The sequence below is a fragment of the Citrus sinensis genome, chromosome 2 (genome assembly GCF_022201045.2).
Source record: "Citrus sinensis cultivar Valencia sweet orange chromosome 2, DVS_A1.0, whole genome shotgun sequence".
Taxonomy (NCBI): Eukaryota; Viridiplantae; Streptophyta; class Magnoliopsida; order Sapindales; family Rutaceae; genus Citrus; species Citrus sinensis.
The window spans coordinates 7,388,744-7,407,108 of NC_068557.1; the positions used below are offsets into that span (position 1 = coordinate 7,388,744).

General features: G+C 34.1%; 4 protein-coding genes across 5 annotated transcripts; 2 read left to right on the forward strand and 2 right to left on the reverse strand.

Moving 5' to 3' along the window:
• Nucleotides 1-783: 783 nt before the first annotated feature.
• Nucleotides 784-4,488, forward strand: LOC102610443 (inactive TPR repeat-containing thioredoxin TTL3). 2 transcript variants are annotated; one of them, XM_052435538.1, is made up of 7 exons: nt 784-2,134; nt 2,560-2,788; nt 2,883-3,064; nt 3,147-3,480; nt 3,598-3,802; nt 3,889-3,995; nt 4,151-4,488. In XM_052435538.1, exons 1-7 carry the CDS (start codon nt 1,239-1,241, stop codon nt 4,301-4,303), a joined length of 2,106 nt encoding a protein of 701 aa, XP_052291498.1. In that variant the 5' UTR covers nt 784-1,238; the 3' UTR covers nt 4,304-4,488. The 2 variants fall into 2 exon arrangements, with proteins under 2 accessions (XP_052291498.1, XP_006469028.2); XM_006468965.4 differs by having other exon boundaries at nt 785-2,134; nt 2,593-2,788.
• A 6,211-nt stretch (nt 4,489-10,699) lies between these two features.
• On the reverse strand, nt 10,700-11,113 carry LOC107174502 (uncharacterized). The gene has a single exon (XM_015525461.2). The coding sequence runs from the start codon at nt 11,111-11,113 to the stop codon at nt 10,700-10,702; it is 414 nt and encodes a 137-aa protein (XP_015380947.2).
• Nucleotides 11,114-11,596: 483 nt separating this feature from the next.
• LOC102609533 (uncharacterized) lies at nt 11,597-12,650 on the forward strand. The gene is made up of 3 exons (XM_006468962.4): nt 11,597-11,771; nt 11,868-11,909; nt 12,021-12,650. Exons 1-3 carry the CDS (start codon nt 11,676-11,678, stop codon nt 12,495-12,497), a joined length of 615 nt encoding a protein of 204 aa, XP_006469025.2. The 5' UTR covers nt 11,597-11,675; the 3' UTR covers nt 12,498-12,650.
• An 85-nt stretch (nt 12,651-12,735) lies between these two features.
• Nucleotides 12,736-16,065, reverse strand: LOC102609816 (ubiquitin-conjugating enzyme E2 36). The gene is made up of 8 exons (XM_006468963.4): nt 15,790-16,065; nt 15,635-15,662; nt 15,244-15,330; nt 14,361-14,419; nt 13,711-13,752; nt 13,556-13,629; nt 13,179-13,276; nt 12,736-12,928 (listed from the first exon to the last, which is right to left on the reverse strand). The coding sequence occupies exons 1-8, from the start codon at nt 15,823-15,825 to the stop codon at nt 12,891-12,893; spliced, it is 462 nt and encodes a 153-aa protein (XP_006469026.1). The 5' UTR covers nt 15,826-16,065; the 3' UTR covers nt 12,736-12,890.
• Nucleotides 16,066-18,365: the final 2,300 nt, after the last annotated feature.

The following is an 18,365-nucleotide window of genomic DNA, read 5'->3' on the forward strand; positions in this document are numbered from 1 at the left end:
CCCATTAAAACTCATTATCAACAACATTTATCACAATATATCTCTACAAGTTAGAATGTAAATTTATTGTAAATTTCTGTTATCATAACATCATTAGTTATTGTAAATTTTTGTTGTTCCAATATGACTATTAATTTTTTACAAAATTTAAGACGCATGGCACCTTGTTGTGTGAGAGTAAGAATTCTTCTTTAAAATAAATGAATGCGGTGTCTCATGCAAATGTAATTTGCTGGCTAACATAAAAAAAAATAATAATAATAATAATAAATTGCTGAGATTGTACCAAAAATACATAAACTTTGAGAACAAATATCATTCAATCTCTCTAATAATTCACTCTAATTTCAGAATCCGTTTTATCTTGTGTTTAACATTTCATGCAAGAACAATTTTCAAGTGAGATTTTTTTTTCAGTTTGGATTTAGCTTTTCACTGTTGTAGGGATAAAAATTGATTTCAATAAATTTTAATTTATAATATAATAATAAAACAATAAAAACAATAATTTTAAAGTATGCAAAAGAGATTAAGGTGTGATGAATTTTAGTTGATCATCTTCTGATCTGAAATCAGGTAAATTTTTAAAGTTTTATGCATGTATTTATAATGGGGTAAGCCTTTATTATAATCTAATAATCACCGATCAAAGTTAGTACTTATTATTTGCACGTTGCACCATTGTTACTTGTCTATTGTAAGTGACTGAATTTTAGAAGTTAAAAAGAAATAACAATCTGGTCAAAATTTTATCCATAAATGAATAAAATATATAAAGAAGAGAAACAAATGTGGGATAGCCGTGGAGAAGATCAGAGGGAGACCATTTGAGACTTGGGAGAGAACTACAAGAAGAAGAAGAAGAAGAGTGAGAGAAGAGAAGAGTTTGTAAAATTGTTTGTCTCGTGAAGATCAAAAATTTTTTTTTTTTTTAATTTCCCAAAGGAAAGAAAATTAAAAGCAGTTTCTTTCTTTCCTTAAAAGCACTTTGGTATCATCAGCATCACTTCATCAGTATCATATATTTCATACCACTATTCACTCACATTCATTAATTCATCCTTTGCTTCTTTTTTTTTTTTTTTGGGTTCTCTCTAAATAATCACGAGATCCCCATCACATCTCCTTCTCTTCATGTTCCATTCGCAAACTCTTTGTTCTTACGAATTTTCTTCTTCTTCTTCTTCTTCTTCTTGATATAACAAAAAGAACAAGTTTTTTCAAGTGGATTTACGACAATGTCACATTCGAAGAAACTACACACAGGCTTTGGCTCTCTCACATTGAACGACAGTGACAAAAACAAGCCGGATTTCAAAGAACTCGATCTGGGTTCGCCTGTTTCACCTCTAGTGACGCGTGGCGGCTCAGCCAGCAGTAGCGCAAATGGTGCAGCAGCCGCGGCCACATCAAGCAGCAGCAGCAGTTCAAGCTCCTCTGGTTCTGCTTCAGGAGGCAAAACAACCGCAGCCCAATTGCCTAACAGTGACAAAAACAGCAGCCACTCCGGCGAGCTCTCGGGATTTTCTGGATCCGGCCCTACGCCGCCACGCAGTTTGAAGCCGGGTCATCGGAGATCAGTCTCTGCTGGCCCTCCGTTGATCTACTCTGGCTCAAGTTTCAGCACTACCAGCAACGGTAGCAGCAGCTGTAACGGTAATGCAACACATTCAGTTTCTTCGCATCCAAACACGAGTAACGTGCTTCCAAGTGGCAACATTTGCCCCTCCGGGAAGATCCTCAAAACTGGGATGACGTGTCGCGTTTCAAACAGGACGGACACTTTGGGTACGGGCACCGGGAACTACGGACACGGCAGTATTGTGCGTAGCTGTAGAAGTAATATCAATAACAATAACAATAATGTAAAAACGAGTAACGTGGCAGTGGATGCAGAGGAAGTGAAGAGAGCTGGCAATGAGATGTATAGAAAAGGGAATTTCGTTGAGGCTCTGAAGTTGTATGATAAGGCTATACCCATGTCGCCGGAAAACGCTGCGTATCGGAGTAACCGGGCGGCGACTCTGACGGCTTTGGGGAGGCTGACTGAGGCTGTGTCTGACTGCGAGGAGGCTGTGAGGTTGGACCCTGGTTATAACAGGGCTCATCAGAGATTGGCTTCTCTTTATTTTAGGTAATTAAGTTAAGTGAATACTTATTAGTCTGTCTTTATGTTGTGTTTCCTGTTCGTTTTGCTATAACTTGGATCTGTTTCATTGGGTGCTATTAGTCCCTTGTGTGGTTGGTTTTTGATTTGCTGAGGTTTTGGGTTTTGTTTAATATTCTCTTCAATTGTTGAATTTTTTTTTTTTTAATCTTTTTGGTGATGTAGGATGTTAGATCTCTTGTTTCTTTCTCACTGGTCTGCTTTTATTAGCTTAGAGTGGTTGACCATTCTATGTTGTTTCTGTCTTTGATTGAAGTTTTATTTGAGAGTTGATAATATTTTAGTATTCAATTTAAATTGTACTGATCATAACACACCTATGCAATTTAGGTTCGTGGGTTTTTCAAGAACATCTTGATTTTCGCTAGTTATTAATGAATTTTCCATGATAGCTTATCCACAACTTCAACTGGATTTCACTTCAGATTAGGGCAGGTTGAAAATGCTCGGCATCACCTCTGTTTTCCTGGGCATCACCCAGATCCAAATGAATTGCTGAAGTTGCAATCATTTGAGAAGCATCTAAACCGATGTGCCGAGAGCAGGAAGATTGGGGATTGGAAGACTGTACTTAGGGAGACTGATGCAGCCATAGCAATTGGAGTAGACTCCTCTCCTCAGGTGCAAACATTTCTCCTGAATTTCTTCTATTAGCTTTCCTTGACATAAAAGTAAACTTCAGACTGCCTGAACTTTTCTGGATGGTATTTTACAGCTTGTTGCTTGTAAAGCAGAAGCTCATTTGAAACTCCACCAAAATGAGGATGCAGATTCTTGCCTATCAAACATGCCTAAATTTGAACACTACTCTCCTCCCTCACAAGTTAAGTTTTTCGGTATGGTTGCTGAAGCTTATGTTCAATATATCCGAGCTCAGGTTGAGATGGCACTAGGAAGGTGAGCTCTGGACTATGAAGTTCAAATTCAAAAATTTATATTTATTTGGGGTGAGTGAGAATGGATAGTAGATGTGTTGCAGATTTGAGAATGCAGTTTCATCAGCAGAGAAAGCTGGGCTTCTTGATTACAGTAATGTAGAGATTGCATCAGTGTTAACCAATGTGAAAATGGTGGTAAGGGCTCGTACTCGTGGTAATAATCTTTTCAGTTCTAGAAGATATTCCGAAGCCTGCTCAGCTTATGGTGAAGGCCTCAAATATGATAGTTACAACTCCATTCTCTATTGCAATAGAGCAATTTGTTGGTCTAAGATGGGATTATGGGAAAATTCCATAGAGGACTGCAATGTAGCCCTCAGAATACAACCAAATTACACCAAGGCTCTTCTTCGCAGGGCTGTCTCAAATGAAAAGGTGAATAGTCGGCATAATGCTTTTGTGCACCTATATGTATTTCTGAGTTGATGGAACACATACTTTCTTTTTAATTTTGTAGTTGACTGTTGGATATTTTGTTGTGGGGTATTGTAGCTTGGGCGATGGTCAGAAGCTGTGAGAGATTACGAGGCCTTGAGGAGGGAACTTCCAGGAGACAACGAAGTTGCTGAATCTTTGCACAATGCACAAGTTGCATTAAAGAAATCTCGCGGAGAGTTTGTACATAATATGAAAATGAGTGGTGAGGTAGAGGAGATTTCAAACCTAGAGAAGTTCAAAGCTGCAATATCATCACCTGGTGGGGTTTCTCTTGACTATTGTTCTGTCTCATCTCTCTTTTGCTCTTCAACGTACATATCTTAACTTTGTCATGACTGATATCAGGTGTTTCATTAGTTCATTTTAAAGAGGCATCCAGTGAAAAGTGTGAAGAAATATCACCATTCGTAAACCTGCTCTGTGTTCGATACCCATATGTGCATTTCTTTAAGGTAGGCAATTTAATGGTCCTCAACCAACCTAAAGTTGATTATGAGATCAATCCACTTCATTCTATGGAATAGTCTTCATCCATAACATGCAAAGATGGATGTAATCTTTTAACAAATTGACATATAAAAATTTGTGGTCATTCAACCAACTGCAGGTGGATGTGGAGGAGAGCTTGGCAATAGCAAAATCTGAGGGTGTAAGAACTGTGCCGACTTTTAAGATATACAAGAATGGAGAAAAGTTGAAGGAGATGATCAACCCAAGCCACCAATTCTTGGAGGACTCGGTGAGAGGTTATAGTCTATAGAGTAAAATACATCTTGATTCTTGTTCTGTCATGGCTCGAGCCACCACATATTTGATGGTAATTGTCCATCATCATTTAGTCCTTAGGATTACCAATTTTACCTGTGAAATAATCATCTATATAATTTTCTCAGAATTTTTTATAAGGCAGGGAACCAATACAGAGGAAATAGCTTCTTCAGTTAACATTTGCAGAATTAATTATGCTTTCTGGTTTAGTCCTTCTCCTTTCAAAGGCAAACTTTTTGTCACATATAAGGCCTTTCTCATTTTTGTGTTCCAAGAAAAGCTGGAAAATGCTGTGCAATTAAATTATAGTGTCTAGAGTTGTATTCATCACCATCTTCGTTCTTTTTTAAAGTTCCTCCTGTTCTTGAAGTTAAAGTCCCTCCTATTCTAAGTGTAAATACAACTTTTTATGGACCCAATAATTCCCAAAAAAGGAGTCCAAAACTCTCATTTTTGCACGTCGATATCTCTCACAATTTATAACCCCTTCTTAGAACTAGTATTTTTTAACCCATGGACAGGCAAATCTTGCTCCTAGCCCTGTTTACAAACTTCCGCTGGTGACTCTAGCTTGGTCCCCGTTTGGTTGGTTTAGTACGGTACTTTCCTGAATGAATGGGCTAGCTTTTTTTTTTTTGGATGTTTCCTTTTACCGAAGTGGCAGTAGATGGAGCTCCAATACTGCACCAGCTGGAAAGTTAGAAAAAAGTGTTAAAAAATAAATCATAGGCCCCCTTGTCACCCAAGAAAACACACTCGCAGCATACGCGCGCGCGCATAAAACCCTCATCAATTGTACCTACAGCAGTGTTCGGAGAATTTACAAATTCATTTCTCCCACTTGCAATAAATTTGAGTTGATGTGAAAAGAACAAAAATGTAGCGACTGGACTGGAACTGTGTTACTGGGCAAAGCTTTCAGGCCGTGGTGACTGGTGAGAGTGAACACATTGATTGAGAGATCCAAGGGTGATGTGTTTCGTAAAAATATGGTACGGTGTCGGTGTGTAAGTACGTACAGGAAATAGGTGTGCTGTGACTGTGCCTGTGCTAGTGTGCTTTTGCTGTTGGAAGGCACAGAGACAGAGAGTGCAGGGTTAGACTTGTAGATATGACCGTTCTGTTCTGTTTGATTCTCCTCGATATTCTACCACTCGCAAGGGTTTTGTCACAAACTTTTGGTTGGTGGGTAGTACATCATCATGTCATGCCGTCTGATCTAAATAGTAACCTTGTTTTATTAAAATCATATATAATTTCCTTCAACTAGTCGGTGACCCCCCAAGATTTTACGCAATCTAGAATGACAGGCGTTTTTCAAGTGGCGGACCAGAAAAATTTTATAAATATAAAATTTTTTAAGTGCCTAATACAAATAATTTTATAAATATAAAAATTTTCAAAAATAAAATAATGCGTCAACAAATTTCTTTCGATATTCCAATTGATGTAATTTCTGTTAAAATTAAAATGTTAAATTCATAATAATTATTAGAAGAAAAGAAGCGGCACCCTAGCTTAATCTTTACTTTTATTATTATCTTTTATATATATATATATATATGGAAACACTAGAGTTTTAGACTTTTAGTTTGGAAAGAGGGCAAATTGATAATAAGGATGTGATGGGTTAAAATAGGGATGGTTAAAAATGGGGCCGGTCTTGAGTGTGGCAAGTCTGAGATCCGGTGTGGCCATATTTTTGTAGTACCCGGCCTAGGCGTAAAAAGTCTAGTAAAAATTTTGAATTTTATGTTTTATAATTCTTCATTTTGTTAAAATAAAAATATCTTTATTAGAGAATAATTATATATATACCATATTAAAATTGTGGATAACGTAAAAGATAAAAAATACAGATTTTTAATATAGTACAAAATAAAAATACACTGTATTGAAATATGTGTTTTTTTTATCTTTTAAATTTTTTCTGATTTTAATATGGTTAAGGATCCCTAATTGAAACATTATCTCCCCCCCCCCCCCCCCCAATTCAAATATTCTGAGCTTATTAAGGGCCCGTTTGGGATTGCTTTTAGGAGACCTAAAAGTGATTTTGAAAATCTAAAAGTTAGTTTTAGTGTTTGGTAAAAAAAATTCAAAATCACTTTTGTTAAAATCAGTTTCTCCTACAGTTGATTTTGAAAAGCAGAGAAGGAGTAGCTTTTAGATTCTGATTTTGAAAATCAATTTTATCATTTAATACAATTCCATAAATATCCTTAAAATTATTACTTAAATCCAAAATTATCCTTATTCAAATTGGAAACAAAATAATTTATAAAAAATTTGTATTATAATTCATAAATATAAATTTATTGATATCAATTTATTGGTTGAATTATTATTAAATTTATTTCACTATATTATTAATTTAATTATCAATTGCTTTAAGATAAAAAAAATTAAATAAATATATTATAAATTTTATTTTTAGTAAAAATTATTATAATACACAATTAAAAATATTATATGTACATGTTTTTATATATATAAGTAAATTTTATCTTATATTATGGATATTTTAGTCATTTATTTTTTCTCAGCAGTATAACAGTAAAATTTACCAAACGTCCATAACTGCTTTCAAAACTCACAGTACTTCTTGAAACAAAATTTACCAAACACTTAACTGATTCTCTTCACAGCTGATTATTTCTACAGCACAGCTAACAACAATTATTTTAAAAGCTACAGCATTCCCAAACTGGCCCTAAGTGAAGTTCAGGTCTACCTCGGTATAATTCTTTAATCAAGTATTACCTAGACCGCATTTCTTTGGTCCGGTTTGATATGACATCCCAAGTAAAATGGGTTGGTTAAGAAGAAGCTGGATTTGTAGGATGACACTTTTGAAATTTTATAATTTAAGATTGACATTTTTGTCTATTAATAAAGAGTGGTGATATTTAACCCCCTTGAATTATCTATCTTACCATCCCCCACTTTTCAATTCATATTAATCCCAAATTGCCCTTATTGAAAAGTAAAAACAATTAAAAAAATAATTTTTTTTCTTCTCTCTCAAGTTTTCAATAGATTAATTTCTCATCTCTCTTATCTTTTTAATTGATTCATAATTTGAATAGAATACTAATTCTAATCCCATAATGAAATTAAACAAAATCTTACATTCTTACACAAAATCAAAAGATCCAAAACCAATATCATCAATAATAACAAAACAAACCACTTGTTCATAAATTTTAACAAAATCTAATATTGGAACTAGTCATGTACTGGTGGAGGCGATGAATTGATAGTGAAGAAAATAGTTGATGGCGGTGGCGGCGGCGATAATGATGAACTTGTTGTTAATGAAGTGGTAGGGATGAAGGTTATACATTTATAATAAAGAGAGTGAGAGAAAATAGAGAGAATAAAATAAAATAATGACCTTTTGATTTAATTAGGGTAATTATGAAAAGTAATAAGATAAATTGAAAAGTAGGGACTAGTGAGATAGAATATCATCACTCATTAATAAAATATGAAAAGTAGGCCTTTTGACATCCCTATAAAATTTCTGATAAAATCCTTTTTGATAGAAATTACCTAAATAACCAAAAACAAATTAATTCATTCTTTGTTTTGAATAAAAATTCAATTAAATATTGTATTGATTTATTATTTTAATGATTTTTTTACGCCTACCCCATTTCATATTTTTATTTATACTTTATTTTTTTTTTTTGAGAAATTTTTGAAATTAGATACGGAAACATATATTATGTAATAAGATAAAAAATAATTTAAGATTTTAGGATTGTATGCATTTGTAAATAAAAAGTTTAAAAAATTATACTTTTTAGAGTGAAATTTAATGACGAGATAATTGATTTTAATTTGTGAGTTAGTATTTTATAAATTAATCTGTGGTTTTTGAGGAAATAAGATTCAAAAGGGGTGTTATAAGGATTTTTTAGGAGTGTTTAAAAGCTCCACTCAAACATGAATAGTGTTTAGATAAAATAAAAACTCATTAAACAAGAATATGGCTTCTAGAAAACAAAATTTCAAAAGTCCAGAGGGGGCTTATATGGATAGGGGTTGGTAAATAAACTGTGGTTCCAAAAAAATCGAACCGAACAAGTGGTTCAGTTTGTAAAGCAAGAAAAAGTCAATCCGAAAATCGAATTACTAGAGATAATAAAGATTTTAAAGGTTAAAAAATCGAAAAGCTAAACCAAATTAGATTTGGACCATATCGGGTTGGTTCATAATTTTAATTATATTTATGGCAACTGAGTTCAATAAAAAACTCAATCAATTCAAACCGTGTCTTAGAAAATATTTTAAAGCCTGGTTCCGCTCTTGTCTTAACAGGTCTAGTTGTGTTGGAACATCTCCACTATAAATCAATTCGTATGACAATTGAATTCAACCAGTAGATGTTTCATCGATTGTAATTGAATAACAAATATGGGTTAGAAGCATATATAAGAAAAGAAATGGTGATATAATTTGTTGCACGCTCCAACTTATTAGTTATTGTTCTTAATCAGTACTATTAGGGTCTTATGGAATTGATGAATCTCTAGTTCTACATTGTAAATTTAAAGTTACAGTACTTTAACCTCAAATATCTCTTAAGTTAGTATGAGTTAATAATTTTTTTTTCAAAAAAAATCATCCAAAATCATTGATCATATCGTAAAGTACTCTTCTTCTAATCACGTGAAAGAATTTAAATCTAAAAGACATTTAAAAATCACTCTTTTATAATTATATATAAAATAAAGGGTAGATTATGCATCTATTTAGCATAAATTTTCGAGCAACGTACTCAATAGAACCCAACAGCTTGTGATAATGTTTAAGAAGAAATCAAAAATAAATTCAAAGCACATACAATTTTTATTTTAACCAACGTATCCTCGTAACACATGAACAATGAACACACACACACACACACATCCAACTAAATTAGAAGTAATTGCCATGCCTCGGGATCGAAATGCAAGTTACTGGCCAGCAGCAAATGCTTCAACGGGGAAAGTTTTGGAGATTCCAGCAAGACCTTTCAAGTGAATCTTGCCAGTTGGTGGATCATCAACCGTGGCTTCACTCACTGCTGGCCAGAGCATAAGCTCTTTGGCCTTCACTCCCTTGAGCTTCTTGATCTTCTTCTTCTCTATGTACGCACTAATTTCAGTATCATACCTCACAAGTTTGCCGATCATTTTGAACAAATGCTCCACTTTAGTTTGCTGCACGATCCACACGTACCCTGTGCTTTCCACATAGCCGACTTCGACTACATTGGCTAAGGGAAGCAGCCCTTCGGGGAGTTCAAATTTTTAGAGAAGCGAAACGGCCAATTTGAGGCCTTCTTCATGGCCTTTCTTGACGATGCCTCCTTCTTTCTCTGATGCCATCTCTGCTGCCATCTATGGTGCCAAGGCTTGTAAATTTATTTGGTGACTTTTCTTGCAGCTTTAATTTCGGAAGCGAAAACTTAAGAGGGAGGTTTCTTCATATATAAGTTAGTAGATTAAGAGCGCGTAGAGATGTATAACAAAAAGCTTAGTGATGGGTTTGTTTGTGGTTGTCCTTCTTTTACTTCTCTAACACTATAAGTTTCCTCTTTTTTCCAAGGCTTCGTATATAGCAAAACAAAACAAATTAACACTTTTGGGACTAGAAAAAAGAATTAATCAATAAATTAATAAATTTTTAGTTTATGTATCTTTTTTTTTTTTTCAAAATATCACATTCATTCCAGTTAAACAAATCAGCACAGAATATCACGTGATTTAACTAATTTTGTAACTAGACATATGCTTATTATATTTATTTTATTATCAACCAAACATTGACTATTTTTTTTCTCATATTATTAGCATGTAAATATTGACTATCTTTATATTATCGGCATGTAAATACTGACTTATCTTTTATATTATTGACATGTAAATATTGACTATTTTTATATTTTTACCTCGTAATTGACTATTTTTATATTATCGGTGTCCACAGTAAATATTGACTAACTTTATGTAATATTATTGACGTAAATATTTTAATTTCTTGCCCAAGGAAGAATATGCTTATTTTACACTTGCATGAGTTTTTGTCCAACCAAAAGCCATATGATAGCGAATTAGCAATACTAGCTAATAGTTAGTTTTTCCGCCATCTAGGCCCTTGGTCCGGTTATGAAACACTCTTTCTCTAATTGGGAAGTGTTCAAAGCACGTCAATTTTTTTATTCTCACTTAAGTCTGGAAAGGAAATTAAGTCTTGAAAATAGGCCGGCCCGAAATATACAGAACGGGGCCTCATCATGATCCAAGAACAAGGCATGCACATGAACGCAGAGAGTCTCACACACACGAGCACAACCAACTAAATTAGAAATAGTTGCAATCAGGAAGCCAAATTCAAATCACTGGCCAGCAGCAAATGCTTCGACGGGGAAAGTCTTGGTGATTCCAGCAAGACTTTTAAAGTGAATCTTCCCGGTTGGTGGGTCATCGACTCTGATTTCACTCACCGGAGGCCAAAGCATCAGCTCTTTGGCCTTCACTCCCCTGAGCTTCTTGATTTTCATCTTATCTACGTACCCATTAATTTCGGTATCGTAGCTCACAAGTTTGCTGATCATTTTGAACTCGTGCTCCACTTTATTTTGCTGCACAATCCACATGTACCCCGTGCTTTCCACGTAGCCGACTTCGACAACGTTGGCCAAGGGAAGCAGCCCTTCGGGGAGCTCAAATTTTTTGAGTAGAGAAACCGCCAATTTCAGGCCTTCTTCATGGCCTTTCTTGACAATGCCTCCTTCTTTCTCTGCTGCCATGGCTTATTTATTAATTTAGTGATTTTGTTTGAAGCTTTAATTTCGGGATGGGAAAACTCAAGAGGGTGGTTTGTTTATATACAAGTTAAGTTCATTAATTTGGGGACTGTAAGAGAGAGTACGTAGCCAGAGGTGTGTGACAAAAAAAGCCCAGTGTCGACGATCAAACCAAAGAAAATTAATCAATGTTGCGTTGTGAGTTTCGTCCTGTATGTTGTCAATAAGCTTTTGGCTTCAGTTTATTTGTGGCAGTTCCTTGTTTTACTTCTCTTAAGTCTCAACACTACTTTGTTATCGTCTGATCTTATCATAAACTTAAAATTGATGAACATATGTCAAAATTGAACGGATGGCCGCACGGATAGTGTGGTGCGCCCCCATCCTACCAAATTATTTTTCATGGATAGTACAATCTGTGCGGCCACGTCGGCTAACAAACCGTAGCAAACACATTGGCGTGTATTTCTTCCTGCTTTTATATACACATATATCGATCGCTGCCAGCTACTTGCTTCACAGGGAGACGTTGAGTGAGTAGCAAGCAACAGAAAAGAAAGTGAAAATGAAAGAAAAGAACGAGAAATTGTACATGGAAAAGTACTTGGAATTTTTTGCTTCTCGCAAGCAATCAGATCTCAAAGTCGAGTTTCTCAATCGGGTCCGTTCACTTTTCATTGCTATAAATTTTGTTATGTAGCTTCAATTTTAATCTATTTTTTTCTTCAAAATATTAATCATAAGCACAATTTTGTAGATCATCTCCATGCACGGTTTCAAGAGACCCAGACTTCCTAAGGTACGAGAAACTAAACCGATTTTCTGTTTGTTTCTCGAGAAAATGTATTTTCCTACATGAAATAAGTTGTGAGTTTACTTACTTACGCGTTTGTAAAAATTCGTTGCACAGAATGCGCTGAGCGAGGCGGTGAGCACAATCGATCTGATGAATCCATCGCGATCCACGCTGAAGGAGAACATCTCGCCCGCTATGTCCTTGACTCTGAAGCAGGTGATGGAGGACCTAAACGACCTCACTTGGCAAGAGTGCTGCGTCACTTCAATCAAAGTCCTCAACTCGCGCCAAGCCCAAGGCACAGAGGATATTAATCACAACAACGATAACAACAACATAAAAGCTTTCTCTGTTGCCTCCAAAGTTTCAACGTCGAAGCAAGATGTTCCTGTTTCTGCTTCTATGACGTCGTTGTACGCTGGATTTGATGTTGGCGCGAAGCCGAAGAAGAAGAGGTCGAACAAATTGGCTCCAACTTCGTCGTTATATGGCGCCGCTGGAGCTGATGAGATTGGTGATGAGAAGGCCAATGAGTTGGTTCCGAAGAGGAAGAGAAGCAAGCGTGTCGGTGTTACTTTTTCCTTGGCTTGAATTGAGATGCACTCGTGATTGTGTTTTTCATGTTAGTTTTGTTTTTAGAGATTTGTCTGCTTTTAGGTTTTTAATTTGATTTCCCTGATTCTATTTCTGTTTCGATTGTCAATTTGGCGGGAGTTTTAATGGTGGATCTGCAAATTTGGTTCACATGGAAGGGTATTTCTGTCTTTTAAGTAACATTTTTTTGTAGGAGATGATGATGCTGAAGTTCTTTCCCTATGATCATTATTCATTTGTTAAAAAGCATGCACTTTCAATTAATGACGATACAAGTAAAACATTCAAATAACAGACCGATTGAGAAACATTTTTACACATCTGTTCATACATCAATTAGTGTTTTTAACATAAACTTGTAGAGAGATATTCTCGAACAAGCTCTAGCCTTCACCCATCACTTGCATATAACCGGGTCCATTCCTTCGCTACAAGGTTCCAAACAAACCATGATCAGTGGAAAGAATGAATACATGAACTAGAAATCCGTGCTGTTGAAAGCACTACATCAGAATAATCTGATGAAGGTAGATGTAACGTCACTTGCTAATTTGATTTTTAAAAGAAAAGCAATATGCTAAATCCAAGCACAAAATTCTTATGAATCACATGGTAAACAACTGTTGCAGGCGTAAATGAACTGCACCTAATGGAATATTAGTATTTAGTAGGAGTTACCAGTTTCAACAGCTTCAGTCTCATCTGCCTTCCAATGCTTTGCAATGTTATCAGAAAGTGGATCGTCTGGGTTCGGAGCACTCAAAAGAGCTTGGATACTGAATCATGCAATCATTGTCATCAGTCAAAATTTGCTCTTAAAAGTAACATCACCGTGTTAAGAATACTCTTCCACCTTCCCTTGTTTATTCACAGACACGTCAATATCCAATGTAATAATATATACAGCAACATAGTTCTGGGTTAGTAGCAGCATTCAGAGTTTAGGTATGATTCTCTTGTACTTACTTCAATTTTTTCCCAGTTATGATTTAGATTAAGAGAAATTTTGTTGTCAACAAACATGTATGTATATAGTGGGAGCACCAAAACTTTACCTCAGCAGGACTGTGCGGATTTGCAGGGCGGGACTCCATTTATCTTTCAAAATATCAAGGCATATCCTTCCAAGCTGCAATAAGAAATTCTCTATTCACAGATAGGCACAAGGAGATTTAATCAATTTGGAAAAAGCAATGAAAGAACAACTTGCCTTGTCTATGTTAGGATGATATATTTTGGTCAGAAATCGAACCTGTTAACAGGAGACATTCAATACACGAAAAAACATAATTGAGTAAAAGGGCAAAATCAAGCATGAAAACAAGATATTGTTCTGCAGTTGCCAAGGTCAAACCAAATAACGTGCCTGAAGAATAAATACGCATTAAAGAAGCATGTATATTGATCGTGTAAACTGATTGGCAATCCATTTTTTTGATAAGCTGCGCAAGTTATATTCTTACGCTTCTTACGTAAAAGTTATATTTTTAGTTTCTTTTCTTCACAAAAAACTTCCTATTATCCAAAAAGTAGAACAGCTAAAGACCAAAACCTGATTATACTCCCATGAAATTAAAAATTATTATAAGCATTTAAGTCAAAGTTTACAGAAACTCAACAACAGGGAGTATATTCTGTTGGAAAACTAACAACCAGATATGGCACATGTTGAAAATTGTTATGACTTCCAATTGACATCAAAACAATGAAACAATATTTCCTTCATAAGACACACTGCAATTATAAATTTAGATCTCAAACCTATGACGAGCATGTGGAAAAAGTGAAGGGCATGGCATATAACAGTATACCTTAGGACCAGACATTGGATAATGAGATGCAAGTCAAGTAACAGGATACCTTAGGAGCGGACATTGGATAATCTTCAGGCAAAAACAACTCCAACTTGAAAACCCCACCTAAGCAATACCAGAATTAATTAAAGGATCACAATAAATATTAACAGAAAAGAAAGAGAGTAGGATACTCTGTCATGATTCTCATTATCCACATGGGCAAAATTCTTAAAGTAATTTCAAGATAAAACACAAAGAACATGCTCTATAATCTCACAGTGTCTCAGCAGTGACAAGCATAAAGTCCATCAAATTGGTGCTAAAATACATCAATCTCATCCAAACACTTCAAGATAATCAGTTTTTTTTTTTTTTTGGGTTTTCCAGCATGATTCAACAACAGAATTTACACTGTGATAATGACAACCACAACAATAAAACTGCTGGCAAGAATGCTAAATGGAATTTTTTATAAAACTTAAAGAAGAAAATGAGAAAATTAGCCCAACAGAATTCTCGTCATGGAAGTACCAAAACCAATATGGTTCATCAACAATATAGTACATGCCCTTCACAGAAGAAAATGATAAAACCACTCCTCTTTTTTTCATATGTGGCATACCTAGTTCTGTTTCATTCTACAAAACAAGTTTTACCTAAAGTTCAATAACTTCAAAGGAAATTCCATGTCAAACTTTAATTTCATCGATGAACCATCATACATAACATTAGGAACACATTCACTAACATTCTCATTCAAAAAGCATTCCCAGAAAAAAGGTCCTACCAAGAAAACTTAGAAAACAATAAGGAAAAGAACCCCTCAAACAAAAATCACAGTTTATACTTACAGTAAATCAACACCACAATTCCACACAGTGCGTGAAAAAAATGTGAAAGAAAAGAATTCCAAACACATCAATGAACAGTACCAGCTAACTACTTACCTTCATAAGGAGACTGAGATGGACCAAGAATCATTACATTAAAATATCGCATGTTGTCTTCGGCAGGAGAAGCACTAATGCCCGGAGCTGTGTTTACAGAGATCACAAAGCATAAACTATTATCAAATAATTGCTCATCAGAACAAGATTTCAAATAATTATTTACATATCTCATTAATGAAATTAACAATATAGCAGAACCAATACACAATTTCCAAACTAGCACACACCCAAATCATCAACTACCAGAATCCATTTTGACATATAACAAAGTATCTACGGCTAAATTGGAAAGTTCAATTAGTTCAAGTACAAAGTTGAACTACACTTTCAAAAAAAAATAGAAAATAGAAAATAAAAAATAAAAACCCAAAAGAGAGTAAAGAGCAACCTGGTTCACTGAGCAGCCGCTGGGTTTCCTAATAAATCATAAACACAGCCAAAATCAAAACCTTGAAAGCTATAAAACCCCAGTAAACGTGTGTAGTGCAAAGTAAAAGAGAAATTAAAAAAAGAAAAAGAAAAGGAAAAGATAGAGGAGGGTACCTTGACAATTCTGCGAGGGAGGTTGCCACTAGCCATCGGAATTCCAAGAGATTTTACAGAGATAGTCAGAAATCGACCGTCTTTTTTTCCCTCTCCCTCTTTTACTCTTTCTTTTTCTCGTGACTTGTGAATGGGGAGATTTTAAGCTAACATCAATCAAAGGGATGTTTCGCGTCCCCCACTCAGCCTTTGCTTCCCTCAATTGACAAAAAAGGTTTGCGTCACTCGAAGGGTACTTAATTTTCTCCAACGACCAATGAAACTACAGCCAAACCGTGCCGCAGAGGCCAAACTTGATCTCCAGTTTTCCACTCGTGAACTCTCGCTGTCGCATAGCACTTCTGCTCAAATTAAATTAAAGTAGGCCCACATTCTCGGCCCACAATCGGACGGTGAACTCGTGCCCTCACTTTCGAGTGGTCTCAGAAATTCTTTGTATTTCTGTTTTAATTACAAATTTTTTATTATCAAGTTTTAATTACAAAATTAAGTAGGAATAGATATTTCTCTCATTAATTTGTGAGTGGAACGTGTATCCCTCTAATATTTGTGAAAATAAAAATTTGGTTTATATTCTATGTAATACATATAAGTGATAAATAAAAAAAATAAATAGACTCACAGAATATAATCTTTAGAAAAATTAAATTAAAAATCGAAGCATGTATTAATAATAACCTTCCCTTTTTGGAAGCGAGTGGAGCATGCATCCCTCTAGTATTTGTGAAAATAAAAATTTGGTTTATGTTCCATGTAATACATGTAAGTTATAAATAAAAATAAATAGACTCACGGAATATAATCTTTAGAAAATTTGAATTAAAAATCAAAGCATGTATTAACAATAACCTTCCCTTTTTGGAAGTGAGTGGAACATGTATCCTTCTAGTGTTTGTGAAAATAAAAATTTAGTTTATGTTCTATGTAATACATGTAAGTTATAAATAAAAATAAATAAAGAGACTCACGGAATATAATCTTTAGAAAATTTGAATTAAAAATCAAAGCATGTATTAACAATAACCTTCCCCTTTTGGAAGTGAGTGGAACATGTATCCCTCTAGTGTTTGTGAAAATATCAATTTAGTTTATGTTCTATGTAATACATGTAAGTTATAAATAAAAATAAATAAAGAGACTCACGGAATATAATCTTTAGAAAATTTGAATTAAAAATCAAAGCATGTATTAACAATAACCTTCCCCTTTTGGAAGTGAGTGGAACATGTATCCCTCTAGTGTTTGTGAAAATATCAATTTAGTTTATGTTCTATGTAATACATGTAAGTTATAAATAAAAATAAATAAAGAGACTCACGGAATATAATCTTTAGAAAATTTGAATTAAAAATCAAAGCATGTATTAACAATAACCTTCCCCTTTTGGAAGTGAGTGGAACATGTATCCCTCTAGTGTTTGTGAAAATAAAAATTTAGTTTATGTTCTATGTAATACATGTAAGTTATAAATAAAAATAAATAAAGAGACTCACGGAATATAATCTTTAGAAAATTTGAATTAAAAATCAAAGCATGTATTAACAATAACCTTCCCCTTTTGGAAGTGAGTGGAACATGTATCCCTCTAGTGTTTGTGAAAATATCAATTTAGTTTATGTTCTATGTAATACATGTAAGTTATAAATAAAAATAAATAAAGAGACTCACGGAATATAATCTTTAGAAAATTTGAATTAAAAATCAAAGCATGTATTAACAATAACCTCCCCCTTTTGGAAGTGAGTGGAACATGTATCCCTCTAGAGTTTGTGAAAATAAAAATTTAGTTTATGTTCAATGTAATACATATAAGTTATAAATAAAAATAAATAAATAGACTCATGGAATACAATCTTTAGAAAATTTGAATTAAAAATTGTAATATGTACTAATAATAACTTTCCATTTTTTGAGAGTGAGATAACTCTGACCTCTCATGTCAATTAATCTAAAAGATTTTTTTTTTTAACGAACTAGTCTGTATTACTAAATATTTTTAAACATTATTGTAATAAGTAAATATTCTTATAAAATAATTATGACCAAATTCATGAAAGAATTTAACAATATGAACTCTTGATTCAAAATCCTTAAATACATTATTACAGTTCCTTAACAAATTAAAAACAAATAACAAAATAAAACGACCTCACAAAACGCAATCCTGGCTACTATTCATGACCTTGAGGGAGAAGCAAAAGTAGTCATACTCAGACCTTTAAGTTTGACCATTTCAAGTCTCGTTGGTATTTGATTTTGACGGGACTTAATTCCCTTGCACGAGTAGATTCTCCCTCTTACAGAATCGGTCGAACATCCTCCCGATTATATTAATGGAGAAGAATTTTTAGTTCTTCAACAATAGAATGGTCAAAGTTAGTAGGAGTCAATTCTCACTCCCATAATCGGTGGAACACAATCATATTAATCCTCCCAACTTTTAATGGAGGAAGAATTTTAGATTTTTCAATAATAAAATAGTAGTCTCAATAGATATTTAATTGACTAATTGTAATATCAGTAGATTTTTTTTATTCTAAATTATCAATATGTTTTAAAAAAATTAAATAAATAAA